At 42.1% G+C, this 16,817-nt stretch overlaps 1 protein-coding gene across 1 annotated transcript; it reads right to left on the bottom strand.

Moving 5' to 3' along the window:
• Positions 1-284: 284 nt before the first annotated feature.
• Positions 285-5,431, bottom strand: LOC121574329 (collagenase 3-like). Its single transcript, XM_041886945.2, has 10 exons — positions 5,318-5,431; positions 4,688-4,932; positions 4,163-4,311; positions 2,517-2,645; positions 2,084-2,245; positions 1,760-1,895; positions 1,463-1,596; positions 1,106-1,265; positions 876-979; positions 285-661 (listed from the first exon to the last, which is right to left on the bottom strand). The coding sequence occupies exons 1-10, from the start codon at positions 5,417-5,419 to the stop codon at positions 561-563; spliced, it is 1,422 nt and encodes a 473-aa protein (XP_041742879.2). The 5' UTR covers positions 5,420-5,431; the 3' UTR covers positions 285-560.
• Positions 5,432-16,817: the final 11,386 nt, after the last annotated feature.

Here is a 16,817-nt window from a genome sequence, read left to right as displayed (position 1 = left end):
CAAATGTTTGTCTGTGGAGATTGAATAGCTGTGTGATCAATTGTATACACTTGTCAGCAACGGGTGTAACTGAAATAGCAGAATCCACTAATTTGAAGGGGTGTCCACATACTTTTGGCCATGTAATGTGTCTGTTGGTTGTGTATTTGTTTAAGTGAATTGTTTGGTAATGTCGTCTGAGGTTTCATCAGAAATGGGTTCAAATTAACATCTCTGTTTCATAATGTTTCCACCATAAGTCCACCATAGTAAAAGCCAAAACAAAGAAATCACTAAAACTTGGAATTTATTTGAATATGCAAAGTGTACAAATATGTTTGGCCTACATTCAATACATTCATTTTTTCAGCTTATTTAGGTTACAATTTAGTCAAGAAAAATATAAAATAATTTAGATACATATATAGATATTTAAATAGATATGTGGCAATATTAGTTCCTAGAAAACTAATAAAATCTCACAAAAATACAACAACTTCATGTTAGAAACAACTTTGTCATTTGCCTAAATTAATCATTGTTCACAGCTGCTGCTTAAACGTCTCATTATGGTCGATGGTCTAACAAGGCAGGAAGTAGCTGTTTCCTAGCACACGGAGCTGTCTTCTGGTCCCCATGTTGTATTCAAACACGTAGGGGCCACTATAGAGGTAGGTGAAGCCTGTAAAACCATATAGGGTAGAGAGGTTAGCAACATGCCACACTGAGAACCTATCAATGCTCAAGAAAATCTAAAATAGGACTTAATAGGACTATTCAGGGGATTTTCTTATATTCAATGAAAACTTTAGAAGGTAGAAAATAATATTTTTTATATTTACGTCTCCTTGGCTTGTAATGCACAGTTGTGTGCTTAGATGCTGTATCACGCTCACCTCGGACTTGGAAGGCTGCAGTCACTTTGCTTGTCATGCCTGGGAACTGTTCATCCACACGCTTGGGGAAACCTCTGTCCATGCTTTTCATTTCCTCATCATAACTATGATAAAATAAATATTAGTGAGATTGTGATGCTCTTGACATCAATATCTAATGGCAACATACAGTACATAGAAAAGTGACAATAAATTATATAGCTTGTAATGATAAACTAGTCTCCACTAACCTGTAGTAGTAGTCGCCAACGAAGAACAAGGTCTTGCGAGAATCTTCATCGTACAGTGCGGCGTCAATTTTCTTCACAGTCCTGGGCAGACCCAAGCTCTTCAGGTTTCTGGGATACCCGGGGACGATGTCATAGCCATAGAGAGCCCAGACCTGACGATCTGCAGGGACAGTGACAGAGTATTACTGAGATATGACTCCAATTAAACAGGTTAATGTATTCACACAGTATTCATTACAGGCATATAGGGAGGCTAGTGCTGATATGGTTCTAGCCTCCACAGTTGTTGTCTAGACACCATGTGGAGACTACAGCCATACAAGGGCTAATTTGAGGCAATTGGTGACTCTGCAATACCTTTAAAGAGAAACACTCTGTCAGATAGCATGCTCTCATAAGCTGCATTGATGTTGTTGGGGAGTTCGGGCCAGAAAGTCTTGATGAGGTTCTGCTGTGGTTTGCTGCTCTGAGGGTAAATACGCCAGAAGAACCTGAAGATGGAGGGAGGACATCAGGATGTTAGAACTCTGGATCACAGATTACACGGCAACCATTTTGTTTCTCTGGGAAACAGTGTCATTCATTGGCTGTGTCTGAGCTGTAGGTTACCATAAGTCACTGAACATCTGATCTAGGCTATATGATGTACTGTACCTGCCCTTGAAGAACATCTTCTCCCCACGCAGAGTGGTGACAGCATCCAGGACCAGGGTGGGGTCACAGGCATCAGGGGTGGAAGCGGGTGTAGGGTCGGGCTTATCTGGGTTAGGGTTAACATCTGGGTTTGGGCCTGGAGGACACAGATACTCATTAGTTCCAATTCCAATATTGGACAGTCTCATAAATGAGTTACTTGGAGATCAATAATATAACGTATTTTGCATGAGCCTTTTTGTTAGTCAGTCAAAAGAAGTGGAATACAGCAATATAAAGCTAAACCAAACAGGGCAGAAAGAGAAAAGATAATTCAATACTGACCGTATATGTACTGGATGCCGTTGACGTCATCACGAGGCAGAGAGAAGGTTCTGGGCTCTGTGTAGCTGTACACTGGGAACATCAGCGCTCCAGGGTCGTCGGAGTGGCTGAGACCCAGGGAATGGCCAAACTCATGGGCAGCCACCAAGAACAGGTTGTACCCTATATGATGAAAATACATCATTCTTCTACTATTTTGTGGCAATTTTCATGACATTTACATTTTAGCAGACGCTTTTAACAAGGGCACATCGATATATTTTTCACCAAGTCGGCTTGTGGATTCAAATCAGCAACCTTTCGGTTACTGGCCCAACGCTCTTAACCGCTAGGCTACCTGACACTTCACCCAAGATTGTCCTACAATTGAAACAGGGTAAATGTAGTAAATTAAGTCATGTTCCACATTTATTGTTGTGATAGAGGGTCTCACCTCTGGTTGAGCTGAAGGTGAAGTACTCGTCATCGTCAAAATGAGCATCTCCTCCAATGTCAGCGCCGGGGGCGAAGGCATGGGCCAGGGTGCCTTCAGGGCCATCGAAGGGGTAGAAATCACCATGATCTACACAGACAGGAGAAATAATAGTATGAGCCATCAGAGATGAGGTGGTCCTCTGTAGCTCAACTGGTAGAGCACGGCGCTTGTAACGCCAAGGTAGTGGGTTCGATCCCCGGGACCACCCATACACAAAAAATGTATGCACGCATGACTGTAAATCGCTTTGGATAAAAGCGTCTGCTAAATGGCATATTATTATTATGAGGACAAATGCATAATGTATATAACAAAATGAATTATTTATGTTTGTTTCTCAAACCGATGCACTTACATGGGCCCAATGTAACACCCCAGAGGGTGACATAAGGCAAAATGACTCTAATAACACCCTTTCAACTCATCAAACTGTGTAAAGACAGATTACAGTGAGGGGGACAAGCAGTGTTATGATACTGATGCCATTGTGGATGTGTTTGTTTATGAGTGGTGTTGATGTTGGTTATGTAAGTGGTATGGGGCGGAGGGTGCCCCTCTGTTCAATGGCTTTTAGCCAGGGAATACTGTCATAATGTCTGAATATATCTGCACTGTGCTCTGACAGGAGGAATGTAAAGAGTGGATCCTCCACAGGTATCTCCCTCCCTCCCTTTCTAACCCTGCTACTCAAACATCCTGAGAGCCTTTTAAGTGTCTGTCTGTCTTTCATTTTTCAGTTTTGAAGACCAACTCCAGCCTCCCTAGCACCTCATTTATCACCTGATTTACCTCACAAAAGGTGCATTTTAGTAGCTGGTGCAGGGCTCCTAATGAAATGGCACAAGTTGGGGGTGGGCCTTTCCTCTTTTACATTTACATTTACGTCATTTAGCAGACGCTCTTATCCAGAGCGACTTACAGTTAGTGCATACATTATTATTTTTAGAATATTTTATTTATTTATTTATTTATTTTTTTCCGCCATGCTCTACCAACTGAGCTACCTCCCTGCCGGCCATTCCCTCCCCTACCCTGGACGACGCTGGGCCAATTGTGCGCCGCCCCATTGGTCTCCCGGTTGCGGCCGGCTACAGCAGAGCCTGGATGGATGGGTTACTGAACCCATCCATCCAGGCAAGGGGGGAGGCCGATGATATCAGAGTGCACCGATCAAACCAGCTCATTTAATTGCCAACTCGTTGAATTTAGCAATTGTCTAAAAAAACACTATTTTGCTCAAAACATATTTTTTCACCCTTAAGTGTGTGTACTTTACTGTACTTTTTATACTTGGAATTATGTTTTTCCAACAGAGAAATTAAATATATATATATATATATATATATATATATATATATATATATATACATGGAGTGGATCTTTAAATGTGTGCATTCTTAGTGTACATGTACAGTATGACATGTTGGTGCATCAGACCTATGGTGTTGTACCAATATTATTGTTATAATAGCTTATTAGTAGCTTTGACAAACATGTTCAGTAACCCATCCAAGTACTTCCATGTTACACTTTCTAAATATTTAAGGAATTCTGTTTCAGTAGGTCACATTAACATTGTGTTAGGTAAGATACAAGTTTCTTACTTCTGTTGCCGAAGGAGATCATGATGTCAGCGGTGCCGCTGTAGATACGGGTGAACCTCAGGGGGGAGACCTTGGCCCACACCTGTAGTGCTCTCTCTATGGAGTTGTCCACCTCAGCCACAGACATGTCAGGAGTGTAGTTCTCAATTCTGAAGAAGACAAGAGACCAACAGTCAACATTAGAAAAATATTTCTCAATGTAGAAAATGTTTTTTGGTTTGTTCAGCAAACCCTGACTTTGGCCTATCACTCATAGTGTCTCTGTGTATAATTTGATGTTTGCCAATACAAAACCTTTGATTGACACATTTTTTTTATTTTAATTTTAGTCATTTAGCAGACACTCTTATCCAGAGCGACTTACAGTGGTGAGTGCAACAAACAGTTTGGTGTAGTTGAGTGTTTTTCTCAAAATGTAAAGACCACCTAATTGGTATTGCAACTAACTAAATGTTAACATTACAAACCCTACTTTTGCTAAGTATCAATTCACCATGGTCAACTTGTTTTTCTCACTCTTCTCACCTGTAAGTAAGCTGGTTTGTCTGCCACTTAAGGTTATCGAAGGTGGTGAATCGGCTGAGTTGGACATCAGGTACCCCGCAGCGTGGCTTCTTCATCATCGTCACGGTCTCAGCGTCCAAGGTTCCTGTCACCTTGAGGCCAAAGAACCTCTGCATCTCGCTGACTTTCCTGCTCCGCTGGCTGGGCCCCCGTCTGAACATCGGACCCGTCTCCTCCGTCAGGTTAAAGAACCTCTTTAGGTACGTCTACAGAAAACACAGCAAGCATGAAGTTATAATGATAGTACATTATAGTGCCATTTACTACAGTTATGAATATAATCTCCTCTGGTATGTGTACAAGGCTCACACAGCAAGAATTCAATTACAGAATGACTTTATTGTGTTATGAGTATAGCAACTAACTAAGCAAGGATTTCAATAGTTCTTGCTCTTCAACACAACCAATTATAATATATATATATATATATATATATATTTTTTCCCTTTATTTAACCAGGTAAGTCATTGAGAACACATTCGACCTGACTGATCCATATGAAGTAACATGAACACATCTGTTCCATCATAATATGTTCAGTTGTGAAACCCATAAAGACCCTCCTTCCAAAATATTTGACAAAAAGCATACCTCTGCTAGGGCTTCATCTTCTTCAGTAGGTGGCGATACTGGCAAAGAGTAAACCACTATTGCCAGGCTGACTAGTAGTAAGCACAGATTTAAAGTCTTCATGATGCTTCTTCCTTGAGAGCGTCTTGTTTGTGTGGTGTGTGGCCAGGGGTTGTCTTATATAGGCTTAAAGCCTGGGGAGTTGGGTAATGTCTCAGTGAGTAATCACTGTCAAAACCCTCATCATCAAACAAGGGGAAGGAAATCAAGATAATGTAAAAGGTGATGACAGATCAGCAAACACATTTTCCATAACAAAGGAATTATGACAAAGACAAAAACACTGCCTTAATCTACTGTATTTACACATTGTCATATTTGTTATTTGTCACATAATCAAGTCACTGATTGATCGTTATGTTAATCATTTATGTCCCAATGGAAATATGTACTTTTTTATCTAGATCTAACTGATCATTATGTACTATAAGTTGGAAGAAAGAATACTGCCAAAAATGTATTCAGACACAAAAAAAGCTTTAAATAATGCTTTAACAAGCTTTAAATATGCTGACATACCAATCTACAGTATTTGATATTTCACATTCTACATTATCACCAAGTGTGTGTGAATTTTTGTTGTTGTACTGGAATGTATCACTCCCTCAGAAAGGTGTGTTATTGCATGTATAAGAAAGAAGGATTATTTCGATCATCTAAAGTTCAGACAGGAAATGACACATATTTGTTTAATCATTTATTAGAAAAGATTACAATACATTAGTCTTGGCGTTAAGGTCTCTGCTCCTTCGTAGTATCTCCCCTGCAAACAACAATGAGTCGTTAGGATGTCACGAAATGGTCACCTAAAGTCATCAGGACGTTGTGTCATGGTCCCCTGGAGGTTTTGTCTAGTTCCCTGTTGGTCCCAGGGATGTCCCCGGGGACGTTGTAGGAAGTTCTTGGGACTTTGTGTCATAGTTCCCTGGAGTTTTTTGTCTAGTTCTCGGTTTGTCCGGAGGACATCACCTGATGGTCGCAAAGAAATGCCCCCCCCCCCAACCCCATCCTAGTTTAGTAACACATTACCCCTTGTTACTGTTGCAAAGCCCATCAAGGCCCTGATTGGTGAACCACTGATCCAGTCACAGCTCTTCAAATCATATCAAATCAAATTGTATTGGTCACACACATATATTTAGCAGATGTTGTTGCGGGTGTAGCGAAATGCTTGTGTTCCTAGCTCCAACAGTGCAGTAGTATCTAACAATTCACAACAATACACACAAATTTAAAAGTAAAATAATGGAATTAAGAAATATATATTATAATATATTATAATGTCTGGGTGGTATTGACTAAAATACAGTAGACTACAGTATATACATAGGAAATGAGTAAAACCCTAGGCAAGCCATCTAGCCATGCCTTAATTTGAAAGACAATAGCAAGGAATTTCTCTAATCTCAAATTCATCCTGCCACCTTCCACTAACCACAGCCAGCCAGGGGCTGCAAGCTGTTTTGGTTGTTTCTATAAATACCTTACATTTGTTTGGATTTTAATATGATTTCATTTATTTGCCAATTTAAAAACACAATACAATGCACGTGGACATAATGCACTTACAATCATTGAGGATGACACAAAAAGTGATACACCTAATAATTTACAGTTTAAGTAGATTCATGTTATATTGATTATGCCCAAAAACAGCCTACATTTTTGCCATTAATTTTATATAGGCTACTATTTATTTGAGGTAATACAAACGGTTCCTTTCTAGCAAAAAATGCCACTCCCTAAACCGCCTCAGCGACTTGATGAAAAGTGTTAATCACTACATACAGTAGGTGGTGGCCCCTCTTAAAACCCCACAGAAGAAGCCGAAAAGCCTCAACAGGAAGTTCTTTGTTACCATCCTCCATCAAGTTTTTAAACCTGTCTTTCATACTTAGCCAGTAGCTTTTGGGAAATAAAATGCCACAGGCTTTTGGAACTAAAGAACAGTTTAATTGTTTTTATTTATCACCACCGAACGTTTGGAAATACCGAACAATAAGACACTAATTCAGTCGATATATAGATAGAGCACCAATTCGCTAGCTTGGATTTTGAATCATGCATGGAGTGGATAATTTGCAGGAGACAATAGACCTCGTTAGCTAGCTAGTTTTTTGTATTTTTCGAACAACGCGCTTACATTATTTTCTAGTTTTTAGTGTTCGCATCTGTTCATACACCAGATTGGAATGCAAAGTTTGTTAACTCAAATAAGTAACGTTACTGCTTTCCTTCATTTGTGAGTAGTTTTACTTGTGTAATGTTAATGTCAATGAGTACAATAATGCTAGCCAGCTCGCTAGCCTAACTAGCTAGTTAACGTTTCTTGGCTAGCTTGCTAACATTAGTTAGCTAGCTAGAAACATGAACTTGACCCTTGCTAGCTAGCTAAATGATGGTAAATGCAGTTAAGTTGGCTAGTTTGCTATCTGATTGTGTCCTTGCTAGCAGAGTTACTTAGCTAGCTGGCTTGCTAACGATAGATGGTTTGCTAGCTGACAACATTGACTAACGATATACACTACCAGTCAAAAGTTTGGACACACCTACTCATTTATATTTGAGATTCTTCAAATAGCCACCCTTTGCCTTGATGACAGCTTTGCACACTCTTTGCATTCTCTCAACCAGCTTCATGAGGGAGTCACCTGGAATGCATTTCAATTCACCTGGAATGCCCCGTGTAGCTCAGTTGGTAGAGCATGGCGCTTGCAATGCCAGGGTTGTGGGTTCGTTTCCCACGGGGGGCCAGTATGAAAATGTATGCACTCACTTACAGTAAGTCGCTCTGGATAAGAGCGTCTGCTAAATGACTAAAATGTCAAATGTAGGCTGTCTCGTCATTGTTGTTAATCAGGCCTACCACTGTTGTGTCGTCTGCAAACTTGATGATTGAGTTGGCGGCGTGCGTGGCCACACAGTCATGGGTGAACAGGGACTACAGGAGGGGGCTGAGCACGTACCCTTGTGGGGCCCCTCTGTTGAGGATCAGCGTAGTGGAGGTGTTGTTTCCTACCTTCACCACCTGGGGGTGGCCCGTCAGGGTCCCGAGCTTAATGATGAGCTTGGAGGGTACTATGGTGTTGAAATCTGAGCTATAGTCAATGAACAGCATTCTTACATGGATATTCCTCTTGTCCAGATGGGATAGGGCAGTGTGCAGTGCAATGGCGATTCCATCATCTGTGGCTCTATTGGGGCGGAATGCAAATTGAAGTGGGTCTAGGGTGTCAGGTAAGGTTGAGGTGATATGATCCATAACTAGCCTCTCAAAGCACTTCATGATGACAGAAGGGAGTGCTACGGGGCGATAGTCATTTAGTTCAGTTACCTTTGCTTTCCTGGGTACAGGAACAATGGAAGCAAGTGGGGACAGCAGACTTGGATAAGGAGAGATTGAATATGTCCGTAAACACTCCAGCCAGCTGGTCTGTGCATGCTCTGAGGACGCGTCTAGGTATGCGGTCTGGGCCGGCAGCCTTGTTAGGGTTAACACTCTTAAATGTCTTACTCACGTCAGCCACAAGAAAAAGCCCACAGTCCTTGGGAGCGGGCCGCGTCGGTGGCACTGTGTTATCCTCAAAGCGGACGAAGAAGGTATTTAGCTTGTCTGGGAGCAAGACGTCGGTGTCCGCGACGTGGCTTGTTTTCCCTTTGTAATCCGTGACTGTCTGTAGACCCTGCCACATACGTCTTGTGTCGTTGAATTGCGACTCCACTTTGTCTCTGTACTGATGTTTTGCCTGTTTGATTGCCTTACGAAAGGAATAATTACACTGTTTGTATTTGACCATATTCCCAGTCACCTTGCCGTGGTTAAATGCGGTGGTTTGTGCTTTCAGTTTTGCGTGAATGTTGCCATCTATCCACGGTTGCTGGTTTGGGTAGCTTTTAATAGTCACAGTAGGAACAACATCCCCCGTGGCCGTGTATACGTCAATGTTATTCTCATAGGCAACCCGGAAAATATCCCAGTCCGCGTGATCAAAACAGTCTTGAAGCAAGGATTCTGATTGGCCAGACCAGTGTTGAAATGACCTTAGCACGGGTACTTCCTGTTTGAGTTTCTGCCTATATTAAGGGAGGAGCAAAATGGAGTCGTGATCTGATTTGCCGAAGGGAGAGCCGGGGAGGGCCTTGTAGCCATCCCAGAAGGGGGAGTAGCAACGTTCGAGAGTTTTTGTATCGTGAGTACTACAGGCAATGTGTTGATAGAACTTCGGTAGCGTTTTCCTCAAATTTGCTTTGTTAAAATCCCCAGCTACAATAAATGCGGCCTCAGGATATGTGGTTTCCAGTTTGCATAAAGTCCAGTGTAGTTCCTTTACGGCCGTCGTGGTATCGGCTTGAGGGGGGATATACACGGCTGTTACTATAACCGAAGAGAATTCTCTTGGGAGGTAATACGGTCGATATTTGATTGTGAGACATTCTATGTCAGTATGAAGAAAAGGACTTGAGTTCCTGTACGTTATCACAATCACACCATGAGTAGTTAATCATGAAACATACACCAACGCCTTTCTTCTCCCCAGAGAGTTTTTTATTCCTGTCTGCGCGATGTACTGAGAACCCAGCTGGCTGTATGGATGGGGACAGTATATCCGGAGAGAGCCATGATTCCATGAAACAGAGTATGTTACAGTCCCTGATGTCTCTCTGGAAGGAGATCCTCGCCATGAGCTTGTCTACTTTATTGTCCAAGGACTGAACATTAGTGAGTAAAATACTCGGAAGCGGTGGATGGTGTGCACGCCTCCTGAGTCGGACTAGAAGTCCACTCCGAATACCTCTTCTCCGCCGGCGGCATCTTGAAGCAGCCTCTGGGATAAGTTAAATTGCCCTGGGGGGTACGAACAAAGGATTTTAACTCACAACCTCTTGGTTCACGGCATTCCGGTCTTCCTCCTACGCCACCATGTCTGTATCAATGACTGATTTCACCTGTAGGCCTATTCCTACACTTTGCACTTCAAAGTAAATCTCAGCTCTGTTAAAAATACACTGAAGACAAATGATTGTATTTATGATAATGATTCAGGAGTAACATTAAAATAGAATAATATGCACCACTAACATTAGACAACTATACTGAAAACCCAATCTCAAATGGCTGAAATAAGTCAGTTAAATCATGCAACGTTCTTAGAAAGTTCTCAGAACATCAGTGGGATAATCGTCGCTCTAATACCCTTAAGGGACCTAATGGGAACGTCACCCAAATGACCTCCAGTTTTCTGAGTAGGCTGTCAACACCTCATTTCATTTTTACGCTGTTGGCTTTCATTCATTGTTAGCTGGTATACAATCTAGCTGTGGGAAAGTACACTTATGTTTCAGTAAGCATCTGCAATCTTCGGGCAACGAGAGGAACTATCCTTCCCACATATGTCTCAATGGTCTCAGCAGGTGATGGTGACAGGCAATAGCATCAGTCAACCTTATAGACATTATTTGTATTGTATGCTCCAATGCAATAATGATGCAAGTCATAACTCTTCCAGTATTTGAGTGACTGACTGAGATTGATCAAATCAATATCGATGGTTAAATGGTTCCCTAAAGTGTTTGGGGGGGTGGGTCAGTGACACAGACACAAGCAATCCCGTCATTACAGTATGACACATAATCATGCAACACCTTTCATCAGACAGCACCCCGTCAATTCAACCCAGGATTTCAAATCAAGTGTTTAATCGCTGACAGCTGTGGGAATCTGTAAAAAGACATTGCTGCGTCTATTTAATGAGAACCCTGTGAATGGTATAAGTTTCCTGTGATGTAAACCAACTTGTTGTGATTTTCACCAGAACAGAATGACACATCTATTTCATGCGTATGACTACGTTCCTCTATTGAGTGTTCCCTAATTTGGATAACAGTCTCTGGGGTGAAGCCAGGTAGAGTGTAAGGCTTTGAGCAGAAGATGGATCAGCCATCTCCCCTCTTTAGTGTGTTGTCATTAACTTGTCCTGTACAGTCCAGCAACTCATTGGCAGGCCCCGTGGCAGTGACATGTATGCATTTGGGGTCATATTTATACTGAACGTTCCCCTTGAAGAAGTAGATGAAATCTGTTGGAAATAGAAAAGGTAGTTCAGTATGTGGAGTGTGATGACATTCAAAATCAGGCAGAACTCAAGTTCTATGGTATGTATTTATGGGTTCGGGAAGGACTTGCAAGGGATGCAATTTATATACAATAGCTACCTTCATATACAATGGCTGTATCCAGGAGTGTATGTATGCCTGGCCACTGTTGGGCAGTAGGTTAGGGAGAGCCCTCTTTTATCCTTCTCTGCTCCTCATCGTACCTGAATATCATTCAGAATCAGAACTGCCCCCAGGTTATGATACATAGTACATGTAGCCTAATATCCATTATGGTTGAAACCAACATGGTTCCCTCGTCGAACACAATAAACTGACGTATTCTGTGAGTAAAGAGTTTCTTGATCCATTGTTCCAGATGATGCAATAGAATTGTTATTATATGTTGTGACTATATTGGACATTACCACGTTACCCACATATGTTGAATCAGTATATGTGACATTGTTAGTGGGCAGATAAAGAGGAAGTCTAAGGGGATGTCTCTCATGGGAGCCAAAGTAAAGTCAGTCTAAAGGGAGCCAGTCTTAAAGGAGTCAGTCTATGGCAAGTCTTAGATAGGTCTAAGGAGTACCTCCAGCACTCGTGCCCAGTGAAGAACACTGTGAGGCAGGCAATGTGAAAGTGAAGTGCAGCATCTATAGCCTTCATCCTGGAGGGGAAGCCAAAGTCTGAGATGTTTCTGGGGTAGCCCTCTAGGAGATTTAGCTGCTTCACTGCCCAGTACTGGGAGCATGAAAGATACAAAAGTAATGACCATTCACTACATAAAACAAACATGTCATGTATTAATTTATCACATTATAAAGTACATACACACAACGCTCTTGTCAATTACTGTCACTCTCCTATTATTGAGTTGCAACAGCAGGATATTTATTGACCCATCAAAGCACCTGTTGTCTGGACCAGTTAATTTGTTGCTAAATTATTCCTGTGCAGTGCTAAAGTACCTTTGAAAAACAGCATGTTGTTCATCTCAGTGTTTTCATAGGCAGCGTCAATGTAAGGAGGCACTGTATATCTGACCACAGGCTGGTGATCTGGGTGATGCCTGTCTCATCAAAGTGAGGATACCTATGCCACATAAATCTGACAAAACATTGCTTTGAGTTGTTATGGGGTGTCTGCCAGCACAGCAGTATCTATCAGCAACCCAATTAATTTTATCTCTGGGATGTCAACCAACATATTATGTCAATCTACACAATCTCCTTTGTCTTGCAAGACTCATAAACATACCTGACCTTTTCTGAAGACAAGGTTTGGGAAGGTACCAAATTCAGAAACACTTATGTGTGCTAGTTTTGTGCTTTACTTTTGTGCAATCTCTATACCATATTAAACTAAATTCTACTACAGCATTTGGAGTTGCTTCAGATGGTAATTTATGAATGGTCTGGCAGTTTGACTTTAAGTTGTGGTGGTTCTCAGTAAGTACCTGTACACAGCTTCCCATTGCAACCCAAGCAAAACATACTGAGGCAAAAATAACCTTGTTTTATGCTCAAATAAAAGTTAAAGGGCAACTCCCCCACTTTTCAACTCATTATTCGTTGCTGGTTTTGAAAATAACATTTTTTCTTCCTTTTAATTCTATGTCACAGAAAAAAAATTTTTTGTACCTTCTTATCTTTTTAACCACAGATCATAGAAACGCTCTGTTTTCACATATGTACACTGGTTTGGTGCTGGAGATAATGAACATGTGTTTGAAAAGTGGCAGAATGGGGGAGTTGCCCTTTAAGTAGAAGTCAAGTAGAGCAAAATGGAAAAGAACAAAATTGCAGCCAAATGCTGTCTATACAATACAATACTTGCTTTATTGGTCGATTTGCCCAGATATTCTTTATGCTGCCGAGCAGCGCCCCTGGAGCACTTAGGAGTAAAGTGCCTTGCTTAAGGGCACAAAAGCATTATGTAGGTTACAGGATATTGAAGCCCTTTCGCTCACTCCCTGCAGATTTCCCTGCAGGCGGCTTTTGAATTCGAACCAGCAACTCTCCAATTACCAGCCCACCTTCCTAACCTCGAGGCTACTGCTCCACTTGAGGTAGTATCCAGCGCCAAAGCGTTCAACGTGACATTCCAAGGCAATCTAAAATGGGACATGCAACCATCTTCACATGCAACCCACCCCCCGACCCTCTGACAGTCGACGTCTGCTTTGTCCGTCCAGTGCTCGATTATGCCACTCCGGTGTGGCACCCTGGTCTCACAGCCCCCAACATAACCTACTTGAAAAGATAAAAAGGCATGCAAACAAAATCATCATGGCCCCCCACCTACACGTCCCACAAATCTGCATACAATGAACTGGGCTTGCAATCCTTGGAGTCACGCCGCACCCACCTCTGCAGATCCTTTCCCAGAAGATTGCAAAATCCCAGGATTTAAAGCAATAGCTGCCTCCTCAGACGAGAGGACATGTTAGTGGCAGATCCACATGATCCAGTCACAAACTAAACCTTCCCCAACTGAAAGTCACGAACACAATTCTATTGGTTGTCTGATGTAGGCTGGGAACTGGTAACTGGAAGAATATCGCCGGAGGGGATGGCTGCCGTTTTATGGGCTCCTAACCAATTGAGCTATTTTATGTGTTTTTTGCTTTGTCTGTAACTTAGTTTGTACATAATGTTTCTGCCACCGTCTCTTATGACCGAAAATAGCTTTTGGATATCAGAACAGCGATTACTCACCTCGAACTGGACAAAGAGTTTTTCTTTAACGAGTGGGACGCGTAGGATTTACTAATGCTATCTGACCAGGCACAAATCCCCGTCATTCGCATGAAAAAGAGACGCCGATCCGGGTGCCTTGTGAGAATTCATCGGCGAGTGGGTAACCCGCCTCTACCATCTGTCCTATTGGCCAACGTGCAATCATTGGAGAATAAACTGGATGAGTTCTGTTCGACACTATCCTACCAACAGGACATTAAAAACTGTAATATCTTATGTTTCACAGAGTCGTCATGGACGACATGGATAATATACAGTTGGCTGGGTTTTCCGTGCATCGGAAGACAGACCAGCTACCTCCGGTAAGACGAGGGGTGGTGGTCTGTGTATATTTGTTAATAACAGCTGGTGCGCAAAATCTAATATTAAAGAAGTCTTGAGGTTTCGCTCGCCTGAGGCAGAGTACCTCATGATAAGCTGTAGACCACACTATTACTAAGAGAGTTTTCATCTGTATTTTTTGTAGCTGTCTATTTACCACCACAAACCGATGCTGGCACCAAAACTGCACTCAACGAGCTGTATAAGGCCATAAGCAAACAAGAAAATGTTCATCCAGAGGCGGGGCTCCTAGTGGCTGGGGACTTTAATGCAGGAAAACTTAAATCCGTTTTACCTCATTTCTACCAGCATGTCTGTAATACCTACATTTTTCAAGCAGACCACCATAGTCCCTGTGCCCAAGAATGCCAAGGTAACCTGCCTAAATGACTACCGAACTGTAGCACTCACGTCTGTAGCCATGAAGTGCTTTTTAAGGCTGGTCATGGCTCACATCAACACCATCATCCCAGAAACCCTAGACCCACTCCAATTCGCATACTGCCCCAAAAGATCCACAGATGACGCAATCTTTATTGCACTCCACACTGCCCTTTCCCAGCTGGACAAAAGGAACACCTATGTGAGAATGTTGTTCATTGACTACAGCTCAGCGTTCAACACCATAGTGACCTCAAAGCTCATCACTAAGCTAAGGACCCTGGGACTAAACACCTCCCTCTGCAACTGGATCCTGGACTTCCTGACAGGCCTCCCCCAGGTGGTAAGGGTAGGCAACAACACATCTGCCACGCTGATCCTCAACACGAGGGCTCCTCAGGCGTGCGGTATCACCAACAAACTATCATGGTCCAAACACACCAAGACAGTCGTGAAGAGGGCACGACAATGCCTATTCCCCCTCAGGAGACTGAAAATATTTGGCTTCAGATCCAGTTTGGCAACTGCTCGGCCTCCGACCGCAAGGCACTACAGAGGGTAGTGCATACGGCCCAGTACATCACTGGGGCAAAGCTTCCTGCCATCCAGGACCTCTATACCAGGCGGTGTCAGAGGAAGGCCTTATCTCCATCACAGTTTCATCAAAAATGGTGTCATATTGGCTTAGATGTGATGTTAAGAAGATGTGATGGTAAGAAGATTTGAATTTAACATTAGCATTGATCAATGCCTACCTACAACACAAACCAAAACGACGAGTGTAAATGATGTATACCAAAGTCGGATGCATACCAAATTTGGTTAGGGTTAAAAACCTCAAATCGAGTATGAAGAACTTTACTTCACTCTGTGATCAAACAAATAAACACAAGTTAGGTTGGTGTGTTTTAGCTGGCTATTGCCATTAGGAAAGTACTGTAGTGCTGTGAGAGAGGGGGTGCTGGACAACAACATTGGCCAGGAAATACGTGAGTCAGTTGTTAGATCTGGATTGGAAAACTGTGGGGAAAATCTGGAATCCCCCAAATGACGTGTATTCAATCTGACACCCACTCCTAAACAAGAGCCCTGTGATATGCACGAGTGTCAATCTAAAGTAGTTTAAGTATGCTTTGAAGGACAGGCTAAAGTACAAGAATAGCCAGAGGGGAGAGAAGTTTCCCTACAAATGTTTGCTCATGCCCAGACAGGCAAGACTAAGGATGCATTACCATTATACTGTATGGCTAGCTTCTGACGTCCTGATGCGGAGTACAGTAAATTTGCATACAGCCTCTAACATACTGGATGCACACTGAAATGTACACAACATGTATAAACATTGGAAAAGGAGTGAGAAGAAAATGATTATATTGTTCGCTTATTAATTAAAGTTGCGGATTAATTAAATCCAAGCAAGCATTCAGAAGTATTCCAAAATCTGGATAAATCACTGTGGAATATTTTCTTGTGGGAGAAACTTGTTAAACTGATCTTAACCTACTATAAGTAACTTCCCAGATGAGTACAGTGTGTTTCTTTTGAGTTCAAAGAGCGGAAACAGGGGATTACGCAATTCTAAAAACTTAATTGACAAGAGGATATTTCTTATAAGGCAGGATCTTTGCTCCATTACCTTGCACCTGCATCGTCAGAATGCCTTATACTGATGTGACAACTCATAACCTGTTTCTAACGTTTCGTAACATATAATTGGTATCTGTGCAACATTTACCTCTGATTTTCTCCTCTGTCACTTGACTATAATGGTGGTTAGACCAAGCAAAGCAGTGCATGGGGTGGCTGATTCATATCTAGAAAATAGTTTTCTCTAGCCTGGGGACTGTCACGCAAGTTCATGGTTTCTTTCCACTGCTCATACTCATTGGCCTTTGTATTTT

Source organism: Coregonus clupeaformis, chromosome 9, assembly GCF_020615455.1.
Source record: "Coregonus clupeaformis isolate EN_2021a chromosome 9, ASM2061545v1, whole genome shotgun sequence".
NCBI lineage: Eukaryota > Metazoa > Chordata > Actinopteri > Salmoniformes > Salmonidae > Coregonus > Coregonus clupeaformis.
The sequence above is the reverse complement of the archived record's forward strand: the minus strand, read 5'-3'. Positions and strand labels throughout refer to the sequence as shown.

Bases quoted from the DNA above. Each gene is read 5' to 3' on its own strand.
- LOC121574329 (XM_041886945.2), bottom strand. From the start codon at position 5,419: ATGAAGACTTTAAATCTGTGCTTACTACTAGTCAGCCTGGCAATAGTG. The intron at 2,246-2,516 runs GTGAGACCCTCT...TTCATCATATAG, and splicing joins CACCTTCAGCTCAACCAGAG to GGTACAACCTGTTCTTGGTG. The intron at 980-1,105 runs GTTAGTGGAGAC...ATTTTATCATAG, and splicing joins GTTGGCGACTACTACTACAG to TTATGATGAGGAAATGAAAA.